Consider the following 27,900-nt stretch of genomic DNA (forward strand, 5'->3'; position numbering starts at 1 on the left):
ATGTAGGTCTTACGGGACCAAGTTTGCCCGCTTGGGGTTTTATGGCCTCGGGTTTTTTAATGAATGGTGATTGGCGACAGTCCCCGAGCCATCGAGGGTATTTTGGCTCAGGAGCCGTTACTCACAAATTTGGTATTGCCTCATCGAAGGCTTACGATTTTGGAGATTCCGACCTTGAGGTCGTGTGATTTTTGAGATTTTGACGCCAGTCCCCGAGTGTCCGAGACACTTTCGTCCTTGGAGACATTTCGTGATTTTCATGTTGCCTCGCTTGAGGGCTTATGAGTTTGGAGTCCCGACCTAGAGGTCGTTCAGGTGTTGAATTGTTGACGCCAGTCCCCGAGGGCTCGGGACATTTTTGTTAGAGGAGTCATTTCCGCAAAGATGCCGAGTTTCTTTTGGAGCGTGAGATGCTTTGATAAAAGATATTCTTTGATTACTTGGTATAAGTATACATGTTTTCGCTATCGGGGGCCCGGCTATACGGGCACAGTTTATTCGACCATTTGGCCCGGTACATCATTTTCCTATTGGGACCCTATTTGGCGTTTCTTGGCTTTTCTGAGTAGATGGCCTTCCGGGGGGATGCTCATCAGTGTTCGGGATTGATTGCAAAAGAAGCCTTGAATACTTGTCGAGTCTTCCTTAGGTAGCATGTGGATGTTTCCTCATTAAAAACCTTGCCGGTAAAACCCTTTTTGGGACAAAAACTCGATCGAAGGAAAAGAGTACAACAGATGCTTTAAAACCTTAAGGTCTTCGGGCTAGGTTAGCGCTTTGACTGCTTCGGTCGGGTGCCTGCATAAGGGTTAGTATGAAATATAAAATGAAAAGGGAAAGGGTTATACCTTAGTGTGGGATGTGCCAGCGATATTTCAAGGTCTGATATGTTCTACTCGCTTGTGATGAGGACGCGGTACGGTCCTCTGCTTTGTTTAATCGAGCTTAACCGAAGATGTAATTTGATTACCCTTTGGCACCTTTGCGGGTGGAGGTATTGGTGCCGACGCCACATCGTGCACCGCGAACATTTTTCTTGCCGCATGATGTTCCCTGTAGATGGTTTTAATTCCATCCTTTGTCGGGAATTTCATCATTTGGTGGAGGATGGATGGTACTGCTCTCATGCAATGTATCCAAGGCTTCCCGAACAAGGCGTTGTACCTCATGTCTCCTTCGATGACATGGAATTTGACATCCTGGATTGTGCTGGCCACGTTGACTGGGAGGGTGATTTCTCCTTTCGTTGTTTCACTTGCCATGTTGAATCCGTTGAGGACTCGAGTGGCGGGCATGATTTGGTCAAGCAGTCCAAGCTGCTCTATTACCCTCGACCTGATAATGTTGGCCGAGCTACCTGGATCCACGAGTACACGTTTTATTTGAAATGCATCTACAAGGAAAGAGATTACCAGTGCGTCATTGTGGGGTTGAGGCAAGGTCTCGGTGTCCTCTTCGCTTAATGTGAGGGCATCCTCGGGTATATACCCCTGGGTTCGCTTTTCTATGATGATGGATATTTTTGTCCTTCTCATCACGGGTTCCTATGGGGCATCGATGCCTCCCAAGATCATGTGGATGACATGTTGTGGCTCATTTATTTCATTCTTATTGGCCGCCTCTCTTTCTCGGAACTAATTTTTTGCTCGATCACTGAGGAATTCTCGGAGGTGACCTTTGTTAAGTAGTCGGGCTACCTCTTCTCGGAGCTGGTGGCAATCTTCAGTCTTGTGGTCGTGCGTGTTGTGAAATTCACAAACTAAGTTATGATTCCTTTGTGAAGGATTTGATTGTACAAGCCTGGGCCACCTGACGTCTCTGATTTTATTGATGGCGAACACGATGTCCAATACATCGACGTTGAAGTTGTATTCCGATAAGCGAGGTGCCTCTGTTGGCCCCGTGTTCCTATCGTATCCGGCTCTATTGATGAGTCCCTAAGGATTCTGTCCTCGGTCTATCCTTCAATAGTTGCGAGGTGGGTTGCGCCTTGGGGCGTTCCTTCTGTCTTCGATGTATGCCTGATATCTTTCTTTGTTTGGTTTTGGATCATTCGCCAGAAGCCTGCTTGGGTATACTGAGCCCGAGGGGGCTCCTAGCTGGTCATCTTCGACCATGATCTTCGACTGGTATCGGTTGTGGACGTCCGACTAGGTCACAACGGGATACTCGACCAAATTCTATTTCAATTGTTTTGAAGCCACCGAGCTTCGTTCATTCAAACCTTGAGTGAAGGCATGCACTGCTCAGTCATCGGAGACCGGTGGTAGTTCCATTCATTCCATTTGGAAGCGAGATACGAACTCTCGCAACATTTCGTTCTCCCTTTACTTGATTTTGAAGACGTCAGATTTCCTTGTGGCCACTTTGATGGCCCCGACATGCGCTTTTATGAAGGAATCCGCCAGAATAGCAAATGAGTTTATAGAGTTTGGGGCCAGGTTATGATACCACATCATCATCACTTTAGAAAGTGTTTCTCCGAACTTCTTCAGTAGGACGGACTCGATCTCGTCGTCCCTCAGGTCGTTGCCCTTTACTGCACAGGTGTAAGCGGTAACGTGCTCATTGAGATCCGAGGTACCATTATATTTCGGGATATCTAGCATTCCGAACTTCTTTGGAATGGGTTTTGGGGTCGCTTCCTCTGGGAACGGCTTCTGTACGAACTTCTTCGAGTCCACACCTTTCAAGATCGGGGCGCTCTTGGAATTTGATCGACCCTGGAGTTGTAAGTCTCGACCTTCTTATCGCTCGCTTTTATCATTTTCTTGCCCGATTCTATCCTTTTGGTGAGGTCCTCGAGCATCTTCACAATGACGGGATCGGCTATCGACCCGTTATTGCTCGATCTCTCCGATATTTGCTCGGCTGGGGGAGCTGTCCCCGGTGCTACTGTGCTAGGAGTTTTCTAGTGAATTTGCAGTTGAGCAATAGCCAGTTGTTGTGCCTGCAATATTTCAAAAATAACATGAAGGCTAACCTCCCGTTCTTCCCTAGTCGGGGTTTTCTAAGCTTCTCGTTGATCTCCTAAGTGCACGCTCCGGTCAATGTGGGAGCTTATGTCGATGTGTTGGGCGTCGCGTGAGACCGCATCCATGGGGATTGGTTCCGTGCATTCCCAGGGTTTCGTGGTGGCACACCAACACCTGGAACACCCACACCATTTTCTTCATGGTCCTCAAGATTGTAGTTTTCACCTCCATTTACTGAGTTAGACATTTCGACCTGAAATCGAAGATCTTGGACAAGAAAAAGCGTGAAAGATAACTTGCGTTATGTAGTAAAATCAACAAAAAAATAATCACTATTATTTTTAGCCCCACAGTGGGCGCCAAATTGTTTACCGTAAAAATGGTAATAACAATTAAATTTGATTATGGGACTCTAAAAATACGTGATCTATTTTTATGCTAGTTGTTAAGCAGTTGATGCTATGTGTGAGGTTTAGAAACGAGATAAGAGTAAGGAGTAAGGTGATAACCAAACCGATAGGTTAACAATCGGGGCCTCGAGCTTGTCGATTAGGGGTCTCGAGGTCGATTCCGGAGCTCGACTGTGAGCTATCGAAGATGATCGGAGTATGTCTAACAGTTATAATAAAATCAACGAAGGCTCTTTTATGGCCAATGATAAGCAATAAATGGAGAATAATGATGAAGATAATAAATGGAAGTAATAATATCAAGAGAATATGTTAGAGAGCAGAGAGAATGTTCTTGTTTATTTGGTATGGATCAATCAATCCTTACAATGTGGCAAGGACCCCCTTTATATAGAAATGGGGGATCCCATCATAGTACAAATACATTTATTACAAAGATATGGAGATGGGACAGCTAGTCGACGTCAAGATGCGGGCTCAGACTAGCTTGACAAACTTTGTCGGCTCTAGCTGCACCCTTGGGAACTCCCCTCTTTTCCAATATAGCCGTTGGTCTGCATTGCCCCGAGGTCGAGCATCGACAGCCCTCGAGGGTGAACGTCGACCCTAGTCTCGAGTCTTGGGAAGTATGTTCGCGGGGCATCATAATGACGGGGAAATTAAACCCTCCGATTTTACCGTGCACAAAACTTTAAATTTAAAAGTTAAATTTTATGACTTAAAATACTTATTTTATTATTTAAAAGTTTGCAAACACTTAAGTAATAATTACATTGAACAATGAAACATAATACACTAAAAAAATTAAAAAAAATAAATCCGGCCCGGTTCGGACCCGATAAGCCCGAACGTGGACATGCCCACTAAAACCTGGTCCACTACTAGCCTAGAACCTAGCCCACTAACCAGCCAGCTCCACTAATCGGACAGACAGTATTTTTTCTATGTCTAGCCCGTCCGATAAACACCCTTAGCAGAGAAAATTGAACCCACATGTTCCTATTATCCTCACGCTAATATTCAACAGTATTATTCGGGAGAAATTCAAAAATATCCAGATTTACAAGTGATCCTTCAAAAATAGCCAAGTTTCAAAAGTAATCGAAATGTAGCCACTTTTCATGTAAAGATAAATTTGAACGAAAACACTGTTCAAAATCTAGAAAATACTCCAGTCTAATATACTGGAGTTCTAGTATAATATACCGGTCCAGCATAATATACTGGAGTTTGGAACACCGGTGCTCCAATCTCCAGTATATTACACTGGAGTCAGCAAAGTATATCGCTCCAGCATAATATGCTGGAAGTTCATACACAGGTGCACCGAACTCCAGTATATTATGCTAGGCCGGTCTCTGTTGCAGCAAAATAGTGACTATTTTTTATTGACTTGGTAAACGCTGACTATTTTTGAATAATAAATCCGAAAACTGGCTAGATCGTGCTATTTTTACGTATTATTCCCTCCCGTAGGCATCTTGCCCAGACCCGTCCCTTATTTTTTAGAGTTGTAAGGGAGGAATCTAACTTATTTGATCAAATTTCTAAAATTTAAGTATTTTAGAAAGTATCTTTTTGGAAAGTGATAGACACTAACAATTTGTATTTGATTAATTAGTTTAAAATTTTTTACCAATAAAAAAGTATTTTTATTATTATTAGAGTAGCAGTTTACTTGTTAGATAAAATTTTATCATTTACCAAAAAAAAAAAGTAGTATAACAAGGTTCTAATTACTACTTTTGGACAAACGCTATTGTTTTCAGATTCTAAAAAAAAATTGTTGCTATTATTCAATAATTGTATATTTTTCTTTCTGAAAACGTGGTCAAACTCCTCAAAAGGGTGGCTAATAATCCAAGCGTTTTATGCAAAAGCTCAGTTGACCCCTGCTACCAAAAGAGGGGAGCATCTTGAAAATGGGGTTTGGTGCAGCTACTCCCTCCACTTCAATGGCAGGCCATGTTTTCCTAAGAAGCTCTCATCAAAAGGAAGTAATGTTGGGGTCTTGTTTGCGAAAAGAAACATGGAGGTTTAATCTCAACTTGCCCAAGCTCAACTACCAATCAAGAAACTCATTTTGCTGCAAGAGTGAATCAATTGATTTCGAAGAAAGAACAAGTCCGTATGAGGTAAATTTTAAGATCCCATCTCTCATTCTTCTGTGTTTTTGGTTCGGTTTAGTCATCTACTTAGCTGCTGCATATGCTTCTTCACCGTATCCAAGTAGAAGTAACAAGCAGTACACGATTCTCTCTACCTTCAAGGGATTCGTTCAATTTGTCATAATGTATAACTAATAATGATCTAGCTTTTTTTCAGTATCTCCGTGTGCATACTTTGACTTACATAGGTAAATCTACAATAATATGTGTTCCTACCGTAATCTCAAATTAATATACAATAATATGTGGGTTCACAATTAGATATTTATAAATATTTAGTGCATTTCTTAATAGAAATACAATGTCTACGCAAAAAAAGTTACTGGGTTCCGCCACGGCATAGGTTGAGTGTCGGGTGGGATGGCAAATATGTCCTTGTAGATGGTTGAGATTTTTGAGTCTTTACTATGGGGATAGGAGGTGGAGGATATCTAAAGGGCTTTGTAGGAAGGAGGCTCCTTCCCTGTTAGAGGAATACCTAGAAGTTTTAAGCAATTGCTTCAGTATCAGCAAAGAAACAATAGCACCCTTCTTGTTAGAGCAAAAAAAAAAAACAATTGTTATTCCTTTATTGGTAATTCCTCTCGTGGACCACATTTGGATCTTATGCACCTATATCATTACTTCAATGCATAACTTCCATGTTAAGGTTAGATTTCCATGCTAAAGTCAAGGACTTTTCTCTATCAAATCTTCCTAGACTTGGTTGAAAAATATATGTAAATCTATAAAGCACCTTACAAAGTAGCATGCTTTTTGTGGGAAGCGACTCATGATGCGTGTCTAACACAGTCCAACCTACAAAGAAGAGGTTTTGCAATGTGTAACAGATTCTACCTATGCAGTAAAGAAGAAGAGAATGGAAGTCACCTAGGTGCTTTGAGGGCAAAGCAATCACTGTACAGGAGATAAAATTTAGATGCTTGTTTACGCCAGCCTTTTGGTGCAATTATCGGGAGGTATAAGAAATATATAAGATGATTTATTTCATTAGCTTGCTTCAGGAGTAGGATCGTTTGTATAGAGGTGATCGCCTTCTTTTCTTTTTCTTTTTGCATTGGGGACTGCTCACTCTTGTACATACCAATCATCTTCTTGGTGTCTGGTTTTATTATATTAATAATATCTCTTGTTTACTGATAAAAAGGAACTTCCATGCTAAGGTTAGAACACTTAATGATATCATCACTAGTATTTATATTGACTATCAACTACAGATTGCTTGAAATCAAAAGCATATAGTTTGACAACGGTGAACTAGATACTATAGGATAATCAACTAGGAGGAAGTGTAACGAATGAAAGTTGTTCAAGCTAGCATATTGGAAGATCAATCAGCTAAAATGACCATATCACCATAGGCCTCATGAGTGTACAATTAGGCCGTGATTTGTTTTTAGATGGAAAACGTTAAGAAGTTATAGATTGGTCCCCTGTTTTTCTCAATTTTCGAAGAATGCCTGAAAATTTGAATCAAGCTTGTCAAGAACATGCTTCCCTTTCCAGACAGAAAGAAAGGGAAACTGGAAGATTTTGATGTGAGACACCACAGCGTTTCCCTGTATAGAATTGTTCTTAGATTGGAGAAGTTCTCTATATTCTGTTTTCTGCAGTTACTATGTGAAGTATTATAGATGCAGCTCGCTTTGGACTAAATAACTAACAAATGTTGTATCATGACAATCACGATATAAGTTATTTATTTCCCTTACTAACCCTACCCTTCAGAAAAAAAAAGATAAAAAGAATAAATGTGTGTTGCAACGGGTCAAGATTACCGTGTTTTATGCCCCTTTTTTGGCAATGTTAATATATTATCTTTTACTCTTTCTAGGCAATCTTCATAAGAATGTCTTTTTTTAGCTCTTCTTGCATAAGTGCTAAGGACATGCAGCTAAACCACAAAGAAGATAACTAATAACCCACATGTATCTTCATCCATCTCTCTCTCTCTCTCTCTCTTGGGTTATCATGTAGGGAGTGATTTGGTATTTGTTGGAAAATGCAGTTCCCATTTGGAAATTGTTGAGTATTCTGTTACGGAGTTCCCTGTTACTGATCGAATATACCTTCTTTTATTTACTCAAAACTGATTGAATGCCTGAATAAAGAAAGAGATGGAGCACACTGGTTACAAGGCAATACACTTATGCTATTAGGTTGTTGACTCAGTGAATTGATTTACTCTGTTTATGGCTTGTTACAAGTAGCTGTGGTATATAACAGCCCACTTGATTTTCGGCTCATAAGAATCTTATACTCATACTACCTTTCCTTCTTTACCACTTGCTAATGTATAAAAAAGTGACTTGCTCCAAAAGTAGGCTTGACAGCTGAATAGCTTAGCATGGACTCTGACTCATTGGAGTTATGACCTCAGTTGCCAACATGTGTTTAGTTGTTTGTTATGAGTTATGACCTTTACTGTTTGTGAATAGTCATAGATGTGAGTTTTTATTGCAGTGTTTTTCTGTATCTGATGGAATTTTCTTGATAATGACTTGTGAATGAGGAGAAAGAGAGAAGGAACCACATCTGTTTCAGATGTATTACTTAAATATTGGCACGTCACTTATATTGCATCTTGATTACACAATACATCTAGTGCTGAAGGTTTCCTAAAGTAATAATCTATTGAAAATGCAGGTCAAGAAAGAGATTGACCAATGCTATGAATTAATACACAGGCTTGGTCGGGGTGCTGTCTATTTGGGATCTTCGAGGATGGGCCCTGAACATCCACACTACATAAAAACCTTTGAATTGGGCAGCAAGGTTAGTGAACTTTATCCAAGTCTTAGGGGTAGAGGATTGACGCGAAGGAGAAATAACGGAAAATGGTGATCTAGTATCTAAAGATAATACTACTCATTTGAGAAGAATGCATAAGCTTTACTATTTTATAGTTCATGAAGATTCCTTCATCAGCCGAGCGTTTATAAATACTACTTGTTCGACAGATTGCAACCCTCTTAGATTGTACGACATGGTCAGGTGCTGGGCCAGGCTTAATGGATGCTGCAACGCAAGGTGCCCTACAAGCAGGGAAGCCTGTTGGTGGGTTCAAGATAGGTAGAGAAGCTGGGGAATGGACGGCTTCAAATTTTCATCCGTACTTGCCATCAGAGAGTTATCTTACATGCAGGTAAGGACACATTGTAAAGCCAAAGGACTCACAGTTGGGCAGTTCTCAATAGGCGCTTCCCTATGATAGCATAAATGCATTATTTTTCTCATGTTCAATTAACTCTTGTAGTCATCAAATCGTATTATACGCAGGTTTTTCTCTGCAAGGAAACATGGGTTGGTGGATGCTGTTGTGAGATGTAAAAGCTCCGAGCGGACAGCTGTTGTCGCCCTTCCTGGTGGAATTGGTACCCTTGACGAGATTTTTGAGATTATGGCTTTGATTCAACTCGAACGAATTGGATCCCAACTTCCAGTTCCTTTTCTTCTAATGAACTATGACTCATTTTATTCTAATTTGCTGGAGTTCCTCAATGATTGTGAGAAGTGGGGCACTGTCTCCAAGAACGAGGTTTCATCATTGTGGAAAGTTTGTAACAACAACTCAGAAGCTTTGGCTTACTTGACAGAATTTTATGGTCTTTCTCCTGTCGAGACTGGTAGAAAAGATTCTGAATCATCAGAATGTAGAAGTTTACCTTGACAGTTTTCATCCATCAGCTATGGAGAAAATTTCAAGATTATGTTTTATCAGCAATTTTTATTTCTTATTACTCTCTGAAGGAGTTGTCATTTCTCGGTCATGTTGTAACATGGTATTTGCTGAATTTGAATATCAAGAGTCTACATCTTGAAGCAGAAGCAATGAAAATGTGTGGTTTGAACAAAAATTTCTTAGTTGTGACTTGCTAGTTTTGAGATTAATGTTAAACCAAAGTGCGGAGTGTTTTGAAGGGCTTGAGGAGAAGAGCTACCATATGTACATCTAGGATTTGCATCTATACTCACTTTTTGGGTCACGCTTTGCAAAAAAATTGCAAGCGTACCCACTTTTCGCGTAAACTTCAGGCATACCGGCCTGAAGTAGCAAAGACAATCATGCAAACTTCAGCATTCTAGTAGATGGGCCTGAAGTTGTTTGTAATTGCTGAACTTAAGCATTCTGCTAGCTGAAGTTTTGTTCTCTATTTGCTGAACTTCAGCATGTTTTAGCTGAAGTTTTGTCCTGGATTCAATAGTTTTGCTGTAAAACTCTTTCAAAAACTTCAGCATAAGATGTTGAAGTTATTTAGTTCATTTGTAAAAAATTTAGCACTAAATAAGCTGAAGTTTTGTCCTGGATTCATTAGTTTTGTCACAAAGCTTTTTCAAAAGTTTCAGCAGAAGATGCTGAAGTTATTTAGTTCATCTGTAAAAACTTCAGCATTAAAATAAGCTGAGGTTTTTGTCCTACAATCGTACTAGCTGAAGTTTTGTTCTCTATTTGCTGAACTTCAGCATGTTTTAGCTGAAGTATTTCGCGTAAACTTAGTGTTGGCTGAAATTTTTATTTGTAATTGCTGAACTTAAGCATTCTACTAGTTGAAGTTTTGTTCTCTATTTGCTGAACTTAGCATGTTTTAACTGAAGTTTTGTTCTATATATATATTTGCTAAACTTCAGCTGATTTATGGACTATATTTTAAAGTCACAAACTCGTTATAGGTCTACTGCCTCAAAAAAGCTTTCCCTAAACTTGATGTGATCTTATTAAGTTTCTAGCAGTAGCTTGGAAAATTTCATAAATTGCACCACTTATGTTCATCAAGTAACACTATATGTAAACTCAGGCCAGCAATATTCGAGTCATGGGCTGGGATCCATTGGCTTTAGGCACATTGTGCTGAAAATTGCAATCACAATATCAAAATCAGGAGGTCCAATGCTATATCATTCGTATATAGTAGACGATGAAGATCTCTTCCTTCACATATCTGTTTTGCCCTCATCGTACAGAAAGAAAAGCAAGATTTCTTTTTTTCCTTTATGTATATGTTCGTTATACATATAAATAATTTTAAAAATATAGGTATAGGTTAAATGGGGGCAACCAAATAGGGCGTCCCGTGCAATTTTTACGCTTATTTTGGTCTTTTAAGTGCTTTATCCAAGTGCAGTGATTCATGTGTAAATTCCCATTTCATATACGGTTAATATTTATGAGTTTAAGTTCTATGCACTAATTTACACAATCATATTTTTGTAAGGTAAATATAAATCTTTATGATCTGCATTAATGAGTAACCTCATAAAAATAATAACTAACATGCTATAATAGGTTAGCTAAACTACATTGATCGTCTGAAGTTTTTTAAAGTGTTAATATATATAACTTAAAATTTATTATTTATGCTGAAAATGAAAATGACAATCAAATGCAGGATAAGTAACACGTAATTTTATACCATGATAATTTTTTATAACTCAAACCAAACAACCCCTAGGATATTACATGCAGCAAAATAATAATATGAATTACTTGGATTAAATTTGAGGGTTTAAATTTACACAGGCAGAGTGAGGATTTTTCATAACTTAAGACCGGTATTAGAGATATCTGTCAGCGTTAATACTAAAAATAAAATATAATTAAGAAATGAAATCCTAAGATACCCAATATCATCAAATAAAAACCATATAATATATACATGCGTTCATTCATGACTGTACGCTCAGTAATAAATAATTTTTTACTGAGGAGACATAAAATATACTACTCCTATATTACATCAAACAGCAAGAGGAGACGCCGTTATCGGCTATTGACGCCATCAAAGTCCGACGACGTCGTTCCCGTGCTTGTGCCGCCACAGTGCATTCATATTCAGTATCATAATAATAATAATTGTCATGGTAATTTTTATTTGAACGTCGTCTTAATTGAGGATTAAACTGATCTCTATAATGAAGAAACCTACCATCTAAATCTAATTGTCCTCCATAATAGTATCCTTGTCTATAGTAATCAGATTGGGTAATAAAAAGATTACTTGAACATTCTCCAAATTGAAACCAACATAACTCTGCTTTTCCTAGCCTTTTTAGTAGTACTTTTGGATCCATATTTCCTGACACTTCAATCATCCCATCTCCATTCATTCTACAATTTCTGATACCTAACAACATTTCAAAAAAAATGTTACAGAAATGTTGCTATGAATAATACAAAAGTATGCTATTACATAGAAAAAGAAAGTGCAAAAATACCATAGACATTTTTGAAGACTTTCGCCACGGTTTTTTGCCATCCTGAAGTGCGATTGTTAACCCACAAAACGCAAGTCTGTTAATGCAAGGGCGTAAACACATATTTTTGTAAGCGATGTCGAAATTTATAGAAGAACAAATAATAACTTTAATTATCATACTTTTGGACTAAAAATAACCTTAGTATATTGAATTTGTTAAGCCTTAAATTTGAAAAGGTCCTGATTTCAATTCTATTTAATATTTAATCATTTTTTAACCACAGAGACTGTCTCAAATATTTGCAAAAAGAAATGTGCTAGTTGAGGTTCAAACCTATGACTTCCTAGAGCAAAATCAAACACATAACCAAGGCACCAAGAGACAATTTATATCAAATAATGTCATTTTTTTTTCTTACTTATCCGTTTTCTTATAGTATAATATATATATATATATATATATAGTAAAATTTTCTGACGAAGCGGTGTCGCGTGACACTGCTTCATCATACATGCATCCGCCAGTTAATGGTTTAACATAGTAAAAAAGAAGTAAACAAGATAAAAGAAAATGAACGTAAAATGAGAAGAAGAAAACATGAACACAAAATAATTAAGCTTCTTCCTTTTTTTTTTTTTTGTGTGTGTGTACCATGAATGGATAACTTTGAATCATGAGTTGCTGTTCGAATGCAGAGAAGGACATTATATCGTATTGATGATAACTCTGAAATGATGAAAATAGTGTTGTTTGTTTTGGAACGGCAATGCAAGAATATTGGATCACATTTATAAGATCAAGTAAGCATTATTGTTCTTTAAATGGAAATAAGATTTCGGATTTTCCTTTATCTGCGTTGCTAGATAAATTTTCAAGATTCGTAATATAGAAAAGATATTGAATATGACATTGGTAAGAGCATAAGATATATCTACAAAGTCTTTTTTTGTATAAGGGCTCAAATATAAATACTTACTTTTTAATTATACAAATTTTTTGTTTAACCATTTAGTATCCAAAATTCACTACGGCGACTAATCCAGGGTAAGCCCAAAAGGGTAGATTTTTGAACCCATGTGTAAAAGATCTTCTTAACATTTCGTACCCCCGTAAAAAATTGATGTAATGAAAGTTTCCAAAGATATCGTGAATTGTTCTTGTAGCTATTAAAAGGCTAATTAATTTTTCTTTCCATTTTAGTAGTGATAAAGATGCCGTTAAAAAAAGAAAGAAAAATTCCTCGTAAGAAAAAGCTACTTTAGTTAGTAGTTTTACTCTCAGCCCAATTAAAGGCTTACCGTCACTAAACCTGATTGATTAAATTATCCCTTTTTTGGACGGCTGTCCATAGTGTCAATTAGGCTTTAGTTAAAAATGACGCGGTGGAAATTATTAACCCAATCCATTAGTACTAAATAACCAGTGACCCGTTACCTAGACCCATTTTCTTCATTAATATACAAACCCTCAACCCGGTTATCATAGAAAGAGGGTCATGATTCTCGATTATTCTGAGAGCTAAATGGATAGGCGATTTTGGACGTGAAGTTCTACTACCGACTTGACTGTAAACTTCTTCAAAGGTACAACTTTTCTACTGCTATTAAACTTTGATTTCATTTTCTTCTTCTATTTTTTCTTCATTTCTTGTATTTATCTTGATTTTTGTTCGAGGGTTTGTGTTACTACTGTCAGGGTTTCTGTTTGTACCTTGACGATTATCGGTTCCAGATGGCTTTTAAAATGTAAATATTTGTGTTGATTCTGGTGCTACCAGTTATTTATCTCAGTGTAATTGTTTGTTATTCTTTTTGTTTGCATGTTTGTTTTCATTCCATTTCTCATATGTTTTTGAGTTTTTGTTGTTTCTGGTTTGTGGGTTAGGGTTTATTTAGGTATTCTGATTTATGATTTGTGGGTTAGGGTTTATTTGTGGTATTGTTTTTTCTGGTTTGTGGGTTAGAGTTTCACGAGTTCTAAAGCTGAAGTTCCTTAGTTTATGATTTTCAATGGTTGTTTGTTGTATATCTCTTGGGGAAAGAGGTATTTAAGTAGTTATTATTGTTGTTTGTAGCAGAAATGAGGGTATATGGTCCCCAATTTGGCATGCATGTGTCTTTAAGAAGGTGAGACATTACTGATTTCTTAATTTTATAATATGATCCCCCATATACTTTGTTTATTGAGGCTCAGACAACTATCTCCTTCAATGTGTGGGACTTCACAAATCTTTTATTCATTCCTATTTTACTTTATTTGAATCATGTGCCTGCCCTTATCATTTCTACTGGTTTCTAGCTGGAAAGAGTGTTGTGTGATTTCCTTTTCTATTTAATTTGTTATTTCATTACGTGGTCCCGACCCCTTATTGTCAACCATTATTCTATTTAGTTATGTTTCTGTACTTTATTAATTTTTTGTTTCTTATCCCTTTTTATTATCTATTCTGCAGGTTACAGATATGGTTGATGTAGACCTTTTATTCCATTATGGAGGTGATTGGATTAGGGTGCCAGAAGTGGTATATTCAAGAAAATTAGTACACAGCTGGAAACAATATGATTCTGACCTTCTGTCTTTCATAGATATAGTAGATGAGTATACTTCCAAGTTAGATATGTTGGTGTTCAACAACTAATAGTATATTTTCTTTCTGGTAAATATTATGAAGTAGATGAGGATGTGGGTATTAGGACTTTACAGTCTTTTGTTTCTGATCAATTCAACATCATTAATCTATTTTCTGTTGAGGATAGCGAAATGGGAGTTAATGTTCCTAATATTGTTGACCACACTGAATCATCCACAGTAGATAATCAGGGTGCTACTGATTGTAGTTCAAATGAAGGTGAAGATGATAGTTGCCAGTCAGATTATGATTCTGACGATTTAGAGACACTTGCGCTACAAAATAAGAGAAAATGGTAATAGGTTGACTGACTACAAGGAACTATATAAGGGAATGTCATTCAAGGATATACCCGAGGGTAGAAAAGTGATAAATCTTTATTGCTTAGCCAATTGCTATGGTTCAACACAACTTAAAATACTAAGAGGCTAAGGTATAGATGTGAGGTAGGCTTCCCCTTTGTTTGTCACATTTCTAAGGATAAAAATGATGCTGGAGTTAGTATTAGAACTGAAGGCAAAGCATAAGTGTAACCCTGCATTTGATAACCCAAGGGTTGATTATAATACCATACCACAATTTTTGAAGACCAAAATACAAGACTTTCCCAAATGAAGGTTAAGGAGAAAAAAGTAGCTCTAAAAACTACTTTCAACATCAATGTCAGTCATTCAAAATGTAAGAGAGCCAAGAGAATGATCCTGAACGTCTTGATGGTAGTTTTGTTGATGAGTATTAATAAAATGCATATGCTAATGAATTGAGAATAAGTAATCCAGGAAGTGATGTCATAATTAACACATCCAAGGATGCACTTGCTGAAGGTAATAGGAGATTTTCTTGGATGTATATCTATTTTCATGCTCTAAAGGTGGGGTTTAAGAGTGGGCTAAGACCCTTTGTTGGCTTGGATGGAACATTCTTGAAAGGAAAAGTAAAAGGCCAACTCTTAGTTGTTGTTACTCTTGACTCACTGAAGTATTTTTATCCTATAGCTTGGGCTATTGTGGAAAAAAAAAAGTTATTTGGAACTGATTACCTGGAATTGGTTCTTGACCTTGCTGAAGCATTCATTAGACCTCAAGTTGGAAGAAGGATTCACATTTATATCAGACATGCAGAAGGTACTATATTTTTTTTTTCCAAAATATTAAATTTTTGTTGTTAATTATTACTTTCAGTTTTAAATTTATCTTAAATGTTATTTTTTATCAACTAATATGTACGGCTTGGTTGAGGCAATGCAAGATGTCCTTCCTGATGCACACCACAGATACTGTGTGAGGCACGTAGAGGCTAATTGGGGCAAAAGATGGGGTGCTGGGGAGTTGAAGAAGTACCTTTGGTGGTGTTCATAGAGCAGTTATAAAGAAGATTTTAAGGACCAATTGAAGAACTTGGGGGAGTTGAATAAAGAAGCTGTTGAAGACTTGTTGAGGTATCCTCCCAAGTCATGGTGTGGAGCATACTTTGACACAGTATACAAGAACCAACAAGTTGATAATAACTTAATAGAGTCCTTTAATTCTTGGATATTAGATGCTAGGCACAAGCCTATTATAAAGATGCTTGAAGACATACGGGTTAAGGTGATGAATATGTTGAGAGAACATGAAAGTAATGTGATGACATGGAAATAGAGTTTAGTCCTCAAACTATGAAGTTGTATAACCAGTTCTTGAAGATTGCACAAAAATGTAGTGTTAACTTCAATGGATAATTTAGTTATGAGGTGGATAAAGGACCTGAAAAGCACAGAGTGATCCTGGAGTTGAAAAAGTTTACTTGCAGGACATGGGACTCCACTCGAATCCCATGTCCTCATGCTATCAGGGAACTGCTATATAAGAAGTTAGATCCTTTGAGTGAGATTCATTGGTGGTACACTAAGGAGGCTTTTCTCTTAACTTATTCACATAAGTTACAACCAATGAGAGGAGAGAAGTTCTGGAATATAGATCCAGCTCATGCAATGGAGCCACCAGTGATGGTGAATATGGCTGGTAGGCGTAAGGTAAAGAGAACTAGATAAAAGAATGAGGCAACTAATAGGCAAGGGGATTGGTCTCAATCTAGAAAAGGAAGGGTGATGACTTGTTCTACATGTGGACAGGCACAATTCAAGGGGTAATATAATTCTACTACAATAATACTTTAACCTAATTTCTTTTTATTGCATTTCTTGCTTTTACTTTTTTTTTTTTTACTTTGATAGTCTGTTAAAGAAAAACAGCCAAAGGGTGGTGGTAAGACAAAGAAGAGGCCAAGATCATTGATTGATGAAGACAGCGATGGAAGCATGACCAGATCTACACCTTCTGCAAGGCTAACTATTGAAGAAGAGCTGCACTTAACAACACCCCAACCCAGTCAATTGAGTTAAGCAAGTCAATCCAGTAGCAATATAGGACCCCAATACAGGTTTATGCCAACACCATCTGTGCCAAGGAAGCAATCCATCAACAGTGCATCCACATTTTCAGATTTTGATTATCTAGAATTTGACAATCCAGACCCCCTCTAATTCCAAGGAGTGTGTCAGAAGCAACAACTAGACTCCAAATGAGGGAGCAAGTTTGGCACCAACTGGAATAAGGACTATCAACTTTGTTGGTGATGCCAATGGTGTGAGTGAGCTAACATAACTTCCATACTCACCAAAGAACCTCACATGGAAAGAGAAAGCTTCTATAACAGGAAACCAACTGGAGAGACAAAGAATGACCAAGTTGATGGCATGAAAAAGAAATGGCAATTCACAAATCTGAACATGTGAATGTCGTGATAGTTTTGGTGTCTTATGTAATCTAATTACTGCATGTGACAGTATTGTTAACTTAATTTAGGTTCTTTAACTGTTACAGTGAATGTCATATTATTACCTAGGTGGTGACAGGTTTTGGAGTTAAAATGTGACATTTCTTTTGTCCATGTAACTGCACTTTACAGTTTTTGGCAGTCCTTAATGAATGTTGTTGAATTATGTTACTGATAAAGTTATGTGTTTGGCTTTTTTAGTTAAAATTGTTATTGACAATGGATGTCATGTGTTAGCATATGTTAAAACCAGCAGTAACACTACTGAAATTATGTCCATATATGCGACCAGAAATCAGCAGTAACATGACATTAAAAGTTGAAACCAGCAGTAACATGACATTTACAAACCAACATTCATTGCACTAAAAGTTAAAACTAGCAGTAACATTAAACATTAACACAAAATAATTTAATTCCAGAAATAATGGACACTAGCAGTAACATGAAATATTGACGCAAAAAAGTTGAAACACTAAATAAAGCGAACATAATAAAACAACTAACAACATAAAAAAAAAACGACTCCTAAGACAATCGAAGCTGCAATGAAACCCAGAAAAAATGCCGATGAAATCAGAAGAAGGAGCGACATCTTTGATACCTTTTCTTCCAAGGTTGAAACTTTAACCACTTGAGAATTGTTTGTAACCTCCATGGCAGCTACTTTTTGCTTCGATTTCTCAATGTCTAACTTAACAACACCCAATTCTCGAATTGCATATATAGGTGAATTTGGGGAAACTTCATCTTCCCACTCCCAATACCCCACATGAATAAATCTGTCAATAGTATGAAATCACAGTTAAGACTTGACTAAAAGTTTATTTCATATAAAATTTAAACTTTACCACATCAAGAACAAACCTTAGGCTTAGGAAATTTATAGAACTTTCATCTAGGATTAGAAATAGTTGTGGAACTTATTCGGCTGGCTATCATATCACAGTGACATATAATATGAGACGAAGAACTTCCTTGCGACATTTTACAGGAACCAAAAGCAAGATAGAGGAGGAGAGAAGAGAGCAGAAAATTTTAATTTTTTAACTAAACCCTAGATATTACATATATGGAGGTTTTAGGAAGAAGAAGACATTAGTTTCCAGTTGGCTTTCCATGTGGATTTTTAATTGACATGATGATGGGGGATACTATTAAACGTAGAGGGATATATCAGTACCTTTTCCCTTGATATAAATGAAATTCTCCAAAAATATACAGTTTAACATGAAATAACTCTATTTCATCATTTTCTTCTTACGGTACACCCAAAATTAGTTGTAAAAATATAAAAGAATTGTCCAAGTCCGTTCAATGTTTGATGAACTTTAAGTTTGGTCATGTGCTTTGGTTTCACCTTAAAATAATTAAAATACCCTTAAAATTTCTTTAAGGGAGCAACCAATGGAATCTAATACAAAGTATTAGAACTTAGGGTGTGTTTGATATGAAGAAAAATAATTTCTAAAAAGATATCAATTTCTCATGTTTGGTTGGCTTAAATGTTATAAAAAATATTTTTTTAATAAGCTTAAATTCCTCTAATTGGAGGAAAATTGCTTCCCTACCAACATGAGGAAAAATATTTTCCAAAATTCTTTATCAACCTTCCCCACCTCTACTGTCACACCCTAATCCACACCCTCGCCACCCTGGGCCCCTAGACCCCGACCTACTAGCTTGCACTCTGGCCTCACCCCATCCACCCCCACCTCAACACCCCTTGCCCACCCTTCAACCCCATGCTCCGGTCCATATCTCCCTTCCTAGCAAACTCTTCCACCGCCACCACCGCCACTACCAACCCACCCTCGGCCCTCCTTCGCCTGCCTCGTCCAACCCCTTCCCTCTACCCCGAGTCATCAACTCCCGCCACCCATCCCCGCCCAACCTGGACTTTGCTACTAAAACATAGAGGCCGGTGTCGTGTGTCAGGTGTCAAGCTTAGGCGATGAGGTCAAAGTCGGAGTACGAGGTCGGGAGCCAGGGGTTAGGTGTTGAGGTTTAAGGTCCAAGTCTAGGATTATAGTATTTGTCTAAATAATATAAAATGTCCTTGGAAAAATATTTTTCGCTCACTTACCAAACACCAAAGAATAAATAAGAAAAAATACTTATATTCTATGGAAAACGTTTTCCATCATACCACACACACCCTTAGACGTGCTATGTTTCAATATTCGAGATTATATTTACTTCTAAGAATAACTAAACGATTACATCACTTATTATCAAAATATAACCAAAATACATAAGTCCTACCAATATGTTTTACCTTACATCCTTTTTTTGTTTCCTCGTATCATACTTTCAAGAAAACAATCGTGCAATATATTTTCTTGCCCGCATAATTAGCATGTGAACAAACTGGCCCCTAAGTAGGCGTTTGGACAATATTTGGTTAAAATTTTAAGGGGAAAAAAGTACTTGAAGTTGAATAGGATTATAAGTAAGTAAGTCTCTTGAGTCAATGTCATTTTACCCCTCTTGAGTCAATGTCATTTTACCCCCTTAACCTTTGAAGGTTGGGAAAGGATACCCCTCGTTTTTGAATGGGAAAAGGAACCCTCTTGAGCAATATTTTTCGGTGAGACTCAGAATTTATTTACAAAAAAAAAAGTATTATTTGTTATAAATAGAATTCTATTTAAGGTGAATGTCTATATTCTAGAGAGATTCTAGGGTTTATTACTTGGTGGTTAAGTTACCCTCTCCCTATAAATAGAGGGTCCTATTCCATTGTAAATCATCCCAAAAATCAATAAGAATTCTCTCTCCCTACTTTTCTCTGCAATACTCTTATTCTTCTTTTATTATTTTATAACACGTAATCAGCACGAGACTCTAACCAATTGAGTAGAAGCTTTGGGATTGAGCATAATGATTGTCAATTGTTCTATGAACTTCCTTCATGATTAAATTCTGGATTTAAGGTAAGTATTTTACTTTTCTCTTTCAAATTCTTGACATTCTATAATTTGATTTTAAATACAAGCAAAGACGATAAATTTTGATTGCAACTCTAATGGAGTTTGAAAGAAATTATAACCACCCAAAGTGGTAAAATTCCTATGTCTTGTCATGATCAAATTCATATATGATTGTGGGCAAAGAATTGAAAATCCGTCCAATTGAATTTACTCCATTCTCATTCCCTTTAGAGAATGTGATAGCAGTATGTGATAAGTCTGAAAGAAGACAAAATTACTACTATGAATGTATCAATGGATGTGGACGTGATAATAGACGAAATTTTAATCGTCATTATTGTGATATTGAGAATAATAAAGATTCTCAAAATAATCCTTCACTCTGTGAAAGTAATATTTGTCATCGATTTGACATGAGATTTTATAAAGCACATATAGATGATTATGGTCCATTAATGATGTGAATGTGACAACATCTAATTTATGAATACATATTCATTCTTGGGAGAATATGAATGTGCTAGTGGTAGTGAATATACCACACTCACCTCTAGATGGAGGTTTGAGATGAAATAAGAAAATAATGTCATTATTATGGCATGAATGATCACCGGTCACGTACTTATTGTACGCCAAAATATTATGGCAATGTGATTATTAAAAGACAATGGTAATGCAAGAAACAGATCTTGCATATAATTTGACCATGACCACAATGGTATAACTTTTTCTTTAAAAGAGATATTCATCACATGGATGTTGATGAATCTGTGGTAGTACAAAATTAATTGAGAGCTCTGGAAGAGTCAATTATTACTATTTTGGAGGAATACAATTGATTATCATGTCAATTTATTGTGTTGTAGTAAGTCTCAAAGAAACTTATTCAGTTTCCAAAGTACACGCGAAAGCGGTTGATTATATTGAGACTATAAATAAAGGAAAGATTTAATATCTTCTATTACTACAACTTGTAGCGGGATAATATATATGTGAAAAGCTACCCGCTTTATTCTCCAGTTTGTACTACACAAATAAAAGAACACCACACTAAAGTGGATATTTATTGATATAAAAACCTATATCATAATAAACTTGGAGTTTATTGATAATTGCACATGTCATGGTGTAAACCTGAACTTATCAATATTGATAATTTATTCAGTTGGCATAATCAGTTTAGCCATATCAATTTAAGTATGATGTGCAAAAATAATAGAGAATTCACATGGGTAAATATTAAAGAACTAGAAAGTTCCTTACGAATTCTCTTATATTGCTTGTTCTCATTAATTAATTGACCAACTAAAGTTGGGATTGAATCCCATGAATTCTGGAAATATCAAAGGTGAATATGGACCCATTCACCTGCCATGTATACCACATAAGATGCATCTATGAGATGGTTACATGTGCGATTATTATTAACCCTCAACCTGGCCTGTGCTTGCGAGGTAACTTGCTCAGTAATTTAATTTCGAGCATAATTTTCAGATTTTCTATTCAAGAAGTTCATCTTGATAAGTTGGTTTACATCACAGTTGGTTTAGCAAAATAATTTATTGAGTGCCTCCACTTAATAGCTAAACTATTTCTTATGAGAACAAAGTTATATATATCAATTTGATATATGTTATATACGAAAGTATATTGCATTCTCTCCTCACAAGTGGATCAAGGTCAGGAACCAGATAATTTCATCTTATTATTATTGATGTGCGGTGTATATTTTCATTAACACCATAATGCACAAAGATGGATTTTCAAAGTTGAGGAATCAAGTTAGTTTTTCTAACATGAGGGGAAGACAAGATACAACAGTTGAGGAAAAAGTTACATGAAATGAATTATTATTTATACATATAGATCCTCGAATAGGATAATATGAACTTGAAGTTCATAAAAGGATAATTCATTTGCAATATATTGCAAAGCATTCCATACGCATTTGCTGACCCAAAGAAAGTAATTATATTCTCATTGCAAATGCTCATATTAAGTCCTAGAAGGACAAAGCCTGTGGTACGCTTAAAGCGTATAGACAAATCGGTTTCAAATAGAACTTCTTGATAAAGAAGATGAGTAAATGATCAAAGTGATCATAATAAGGAGGCAAGTTGTCACGACCCAAATCCCGGTCGTGATGGCGCCCAACACACTACTAGGCAAGCCCGACTATTATTCAATGCTTAACCCAATTTATCAAAAATAGCGGAAAGAAATATCAATTAAGCAAGATTAAAGTACTGAAGATTTTAACAAAATACACAATATAATCTCATTAGGACCCGGTGTCACGAATCTGAGCCTCTAGAATACAGAATATCATCCTAATACACGGTATATCCAAAGTCCGATAATGCGTAAATAAAGAGATAGGATAGGAGGGAGAAGATCAATGGCTGCGAACGCCGTACAACTACCTCGATACTCCCAGAGGCTGGATCTGCTGATCAACTGGATCTACTGAGCCTGAGACTGCCCTGGATCTGCACACAAGGTGTAGGGAGTAAAGTGCCCTGGATCTGAGTGTATGCTTGGGCCTGGTGTACGGAACAATGTGGTTCTCGAGGTGGATAGAAATTTTGTGGTGGGTTGTATGGGTAGTTTGACCTGTGAGGACTGGGTTGGTTGTAGTGTGGCCGGCCAGCCCTGGACCAATTGCCTGCCTCGATCGTGGCAACCTCTTCTTTCTTTCTTCTCAGCGCACCTCCCGTGCCGCTTTGAATAGCCTGGGTTGTGGCCTTGAGTGTCGAATAGTTCAAGATTTTGTCAGACCTCAGACCTTCTTCTATCATGACCCCTATCTTGACCACCTCGTTGAAAGATTTTCCAATTGTTGTCACCAAGTGGCCAAAGTAGGTTGGATCCAATGTTTGCAAGAAATAGTCCACCATCTCTCCCTCTCTCATGGGAGGATCGACTCTAGCTGCTTGTTCTCTCCAACGGAATCCGAACTCGCGAAAGCTTTCCCCGGGTTTCTTCCCAGTTCTCAATAATGTGAGACAGTCAGGGACTATCTCGAGATTGTACTGGAAATGACCTGCAAAAGCCTGCGCCAGATCATCCCACGTGTACCACCTGCTGGAATCCTGCCTGGTATACTATTCTAGTGCAGATCCGCTCAGACTTTGGCCGAAATAAGCTATCAGCAGCTCATCCTTGCCGCCTGCCCCTCTTATTTTGCTACAGAATCCCCGCAAATGTGCCATGGGATCACCGTGCCCTTCATATAAATCAGACTTAGGCATCTTGAACCCAGCCGAGAGTTGGACGTCTGGGAAAGGGCACAGATCTTTGTATGCTATGCTGACTTGGTTGCCCAGCCCGTGCAAGTTCCTGAAAGACTGCTCCAGGCTTTTGAACTTTCTCAATACCTTATCCTGTTCAGGGGCCTTGACCGGCTTCTCAATCTCTGCCGGCACTTCCAAGTGTGGATTGTAAGTCTGTGGCTCGGGAGCATGAAACGTAGGCTCGGGGGGATAGTATTGTGTATCGTGAGCCTGAAACAATGGCTCACTGGTCGTTCTTTGCAAAGGGGCTGATGTTGGTCCCACAAAAATGGGAATATTGGGTGTTGGGAGAGGTTGATGGGGTGGTGGAGCTTGGGAATCATGAGGGCTTCTTTCTTGATGATAAAGGGGATTTGGGCGGCTTGTGGAAGGGCCGGAGTGAGGGTATTCTGGCATGTGTCCCAGTGTTTCAGGGCTCTTCTGTGTTTTGGCTATGGCTAGCTGCATTGCATTCATCTCTAGTCCCATCCTTTCAATCTTTTCCATCGCTTCTTTTAACAACTGGCTCATCGGCCTCTCTTCCTCATTACTATTCTCTGAAGTAGTCATGCTTGTTGCTATCGGTCCTTTGGATCTGGTTTGATAGGAGTGTGTTGCCAGAGTTCTTTAACAACTAACTTGTCTGGATCAGACAACAACAAACTTTGTTAGCGTTAGAGTTTAACAGATTTGATCATAACACATAAAGGATGCCATGCTCCTAGGCAGTTAACCGTTTCTACATGATTTGCTTCGAACAACATGCGTCATCCCGGCTTGCTCATTTGTCCTTTTATTGTTATTTTTGTTTTTTCTTTTCTTTATTTATTAAAGCGGTCGAATCTTATGGGGATTGCCTACGTATCACGTCCCCGCGCGAATCAGACCAGGCGTAGTTCTGCCATGAGGCTAATATTTTCATTTATAAAAAGATGAACAAACATTACATTTGAAAACTTTGTAAGAAAATGTCTTGAAATACACACATTTAAATCGAAATAAAAAGATACAATTCTTAACATCTCACAACGTGCCCCACTTTCCACTTGTGTTGTAAATTATTAGATCTTTTGCTCAAGGCGGGGCTTGACCTGGATGACCTCCCAACGTACGATACATCCTTTCCAACTCCACTGCTAGATGACGGGCAAAAGTGGGTGCATGCTCTGTAAACCTTTCATAATCCATTCCTTGGTAGTTTACATAACTTTGAGAGGTGTAGACCGCCAGGTCGTGGATCTGTGCTCTGAAATCTTGGAGATGTTGGCCTTGATTCTGCAATTGCTGCTGGCGAGTGGTGGCTATATCTCTAATACGGTCTTCACGATCTAGGGCTGACTCTAGTAGAGCTCGGAGTCTGGCCTGCTCTAGTCTCGCCTGCGCTCTTTCTTTGTCAATGTCTGCTTGTTGATGCTCTCTGTACCTTCTTGCCTCTTCTAGTTGTGCACGAAGTTGGTCTTCTGATCGTATCCAATGGTCTTTTTCCTTCTTGAATTGTGCCCTGTCTTTCTCGGATTGCCTATCTGGCGTTCCTTATCAGATCTGGCTTCTCCATTTAATTGTTGGATCCTTTCTTTTGCTTTGCTCAATGCCCTTTCATTTGCAGCAAGAACGGAATCATAATCTTGCATTCTTTCAAAAAGATTGGCGATAGTTTTTTGATCCTTCCAATTCCTCATTGGCGTTTCAGAAGCCTTTTTCATTCTCAGAAATCGAGCATGAAGACTTTCATTTTCACAGGCTAGACTTTTCTTCTCGCCTTCAGCTTCTTGTGCTTGCAAATCTTTGTCCAGACTGAGGTTCCTTAGATTTTCCTTTAGGGCATGGATAGTTTCTTTGTACCCTTTTTCTTTTTCTCCCCAGATCAACCGCTCTTGGATTTTATCATTAAAGCTTTGAATATGGGGTCTTTTGGTTGGCCTTCTTAGCTCAGGTTCTGGTACATCATCCACGCGAGATCGTTTCTCGAACCACCTTGCATATCCAGGATTTATCTCACCCTTTGATGTGTCTGGGACTTGAGTATCACTTTTCAAGTATCGACATCCATTCCACATCTGCTGGAGCAGAGCCTCAGGAATAGTGGCTTCTGGGTGCAATTCGATTTCTTGCGTACTCAAATCTTCATCATCAGGAACTACTTGATATCTCCCTAGTTGTCTTAGGACTCTCAATGGCGCATACGGCTGGATGCTTCTCAATCCCAATAGTAGCAGATAACTATTTGAGGTTGACATGTGTATCACTTCCCTCATCGGGAGCCATCCCAAAGTCCATTCAATTTGATTTGCCGTTAAAGTCCTTAGATGAGATACCCATGCTTCTGTCTCTTCTGGAACCTGATAATTTTTTACTCTTTCCTCATAACCCTCGATGCAATTATCGTTGCTTGGCCCATACTGTATGATCTTGGGCTGTTGTTGGAGATGTTCCATCACCCACATTTGCAACAGAATTTTGCATCCTTCGAAGACTTTCGCTCCTGCTTTACATAAAGTTAAAGCCCGATAAATGTCTGAGAGAATGATGGGGACAAGGGTGTGGTTTTCTTTGGTGGTGAGGATTTGCACAACCTTTGCGGTGCGAATATCGATTGTTCGCTCTTTGTTTGGGAAGACCATGATTCCTAGAAAAGCCACCATGAAGGCGAAGCGACGGTGAACCTGCCATGCGTCTTTGTCTTGCTTGTTAGTAAGGCCTTTCTCATGAATTTCGAACCCATCTGACTTTCCGAACCTTGTATACAAAAAGTTGAAAGAACAACATCCATTGATGACATTGCTTTTCCTGATTTGACTGCTGATGTTCAGAAGACCGAAGAATCGATGTACCGAGGGAGCCTTTGTGAATATCAAGCTTTGATTCCTTAAACTTCCGTCAAAACCAACATATCCAGCTATCTCCTCTAATGTAGGAGTGAGCTCGAAGTCAGAGAAACGAAAGACTTTGTGAACAGGGTCCCAAAAAGTTACTAATGCCGCAATCAGATCATCACGGGGTTTAACTTTCATAATATCCGGGAGATTTCCCAAATGCTTGATGACCCACTTTTGACCATCTTCGCCTAATTCACACCACCACATTTGAAGCTGGAATAGAAACTCTTCTGTATTTGTGGATGAGGGGTTTTGTGTGGTGCTCATTTTGTATCTGAAATTTAATTTAATAAAGTCAAGACTCATTTTGAAAATATACTCTAATCATTTTCAGTTAAAACTATTTTCAAGATTTAGAACTATTTTGGGAATTTTTCAAACTATTTTCAAGATTAAATACCTTTCAAGATTAAATACCTTTATTTCAAGATTTGAAACTATATTTTATTTTTATTTTTTATTTTATTTTATTTTTTTTTATTTATTTATTTTTTTTTAGAAAAACGCAACCCATTTTATTCCTCAGTTCTCACCATGATTTCATTTACGCCGGTCAACAAGCATGTTCGAGGCAAATGAATGCACAGGTAGCAAGTAGGATGCATCAGGATGGTCTTTTTATTTCGGGTTCACCTGTCCTAGACAGACCCAACCCCTGTGTTGAGTCTCCAAGGTCGGATGTACATGATGCAAATAGACGTTCCTACTAGGGATCCGGTACATGGCTGAGTTATTCTAGGTAAAAACCTGAGGCGTATTGTTCTAAACCTGGCTTACTCAAGCGGACAGTTTGAGCCGAAGTGGGGGTAACGTACCGGGAGCACGAAAGTCTACCCGGCCTAGTTACTTGTCCCAACTTCGTCTTATTTGGTATGACTTCTAACAGAAAGGTGGGTCACGCGCACGTGTACACCATAAATTTAGAAGACTCAGAAAGAAGAAGGGTTTCGCAACAGTTTTATATACACAATTCAGATAATATTAAAGCGGTAAAAGCATCATTTAGCACACTAAGCATGTAAAAATCAGATAAAAATAAAGCCAACTATAACAGTTATTTTAAGCTCGAATTCTTGAACCCTGAACCAGTGGTTCTGGGTAAAATCAGTCCCCAGCGGAGTCGCCAGAGCTGTCACACCTCCTTTTTCCGTACCCGAGAGGGTACAAGGGAGTTTTTTCCAATTAAAGGACAATCGAAACGGGATTTGTTTATTTATTTCAGAGTCGCCACTTGGGAGATTTAGGGTGTCCCAAGTCACCAATTTTAATCCCGAATCGAGGAAAAGAATGACTCCATATTACAGTCTGCGTACCAGAAATCCGGATAAGGAATTCTGTTAACCCGGGAGAAGGTGTTAGGCATTCCCGAGTTCCGTGGTTCTAGCACGGTCGCTCAACTGTTATATTCGGCTTATTTATCTGATTTTAAATACAATTATGAACCATGTGCAAATTTTATCTTTTAACCGCTTTTGTCATTATTATTATTTTTACGAGAATTGCAACGTCGTGAAAACATATCTCGAACCACGTTACATCAATGTACCCGTGGTTATCGATATATCTCGACTCGGTTGAGATTTGGATTTGGGTCACATAAATGTGCACCCGAATTAAGGAAGGTA

General features: G+C 38.0%; 2 protein-coding genes and 1 long non-coding RNA gene across 4 annotated transcripts; 2 read left to right on the plus strand and 1 right to left on the minus strand.

Moving 5' to 3' along the window:
* The first annotated feature begins 5,203 nt into the window (after nucleotides 1-5,203).
* On the plus strand, nucleotides 5,204-9,410 carry LOC104221004 (probable cytokinin riboside 5'-monophosphate phosphoribohydrolase LOGL10). The gene is made up of 4 exons (XM_009771976.2): nucleotides 5,204-5,520; nucleotides 8,200-8,328; nucleotides 8,514-8,698; nucleotides 8,833-9,410. Exons 1-4 carry the CDS (start codon nucleotides 5,308-5,310, stop codon nucleotides 9,221-9,223), a joined length of 918 nt encoding a protein of 305 aa, XP_009770278.1. The 5' UTR covers nucleotides 5,204-5,307; the 3' UTR covers nucleotides 9,224-9,410.
* A 1,768-nt stretch (nucleotides 9,411-11,178) lies between these two features.
* LOC104221006 (uncharacterized) lies at nucleotides 11,179-18,376 on the minus strand. The gene is made up of 4 exons (XM_070150837.1): nucleotides 18,062-18,376; nucleotides 17,799-17,976; nucleotides 11,767-11,842; nucleotides 11,179-11,675 (listed from the first exon to the last, which is right to left on the minus strand). The coding sequence occupies exons 2-4, from the start codon at nucleotides 17,850-17,852 to the stop codon at nucleotides 11,284-11,286; spliced, it is 522 nt and encodes a 173-aa protein (XP_070006938.1). The 5' UTR covers nucleotides 17,853-17,976; nucleotides 18,062-18,376; the 3' UTR covers nucleotides 11,179-11,283.
* LOC104221005 (uncharacterized) lies at nucleotides 13,181-17,418 on the plus strand. 2 transcript variants are annotated; one of them, XR_011400993.1, is made up of 4 exons: nucleotides 13,181-13,331; nucleotides 14,201-15,501; nucleotides 15,616-16,504; nucleotides 16,593-17,418. It is a non-coding gene; the product is annotated as an uncharacterized lncRNA (long non-coding RNA). The 2 variants fall into 2 exon arrangements; XR_709629.2 differs by having other exon boundaries at nucleotides 13,182-13,331; nucleotides 15,626-16,504.
* Nucleotides 18,377-27,900: the final 9,524 nt, after the last annotated feature.

The sequence above is a fragment of the Nicotiana sylvestris genome, chromosome 7, assembly GCF_000393655.2.
Source record: "Nicotiana sylvestris chromosome 7, ASM39365v2, whole genome shotgun sequence".
In the NCBI taxonomy this organism is placed as follows: Eukaryota; Viridiplantae; Streptophyta; class Magnoliopsida; order Solanales; family Solanaceae; genus Nicotiana; species Nicotiana sylvestris.

What these genes read in the sequence shown, in the direction of transcription:
- LOC104221004 (XM_009771976.2), top strand. Translation starts at nt 5,308, where the DNA reads ATGGGGTTTGGTGCAGCTACTCCCTCCACTTCAATGGCAGGCCATGTT. An exon ending in AAAGAACAAGTCCGTATGAG is followed by an intron (nt 5,521 to 8,199) that starts GTAAATTTTAAG and finishes TTGAAAATGCAG; the next exon opens with GTCAAGAAAGAGATTGACCA. An exon ending in GAGAGTTATCTTACATGCAG is followed by an intron (nt 8,699 to 8,832) that starts GTAAGGACACAT and finishes TATTATACGCAG; the next exon opens with GTTTTTCTCTGCAAGGAAAC.
- LOC104221006 (XM_070150837.1), bottom strand. Translation starts at nt 17,852, where the DNA reads ATGGAGGTTACAAACAATTCTCAAGTGGTTAAAGTTTCAACCTTGGAA. An exon ending in TTTCAACCTTGGAAGAAAAG is followed by an intron (nt 11,843 to 17,798) that starts GTATCAAAGATG and finishes TTGCATTAACAG; the next exon opens with ACTTGCGTTTTGTGGGTTAA. An exon ending in AGTCTTCAAAAATGTCTATG is followed by an intron (nt 11,676 to 11,766) that starts GTATTTTTGCAC and finishes AAATGTTGTTAG; the next exon opens with GTATCAGAAATTGTAGAATG.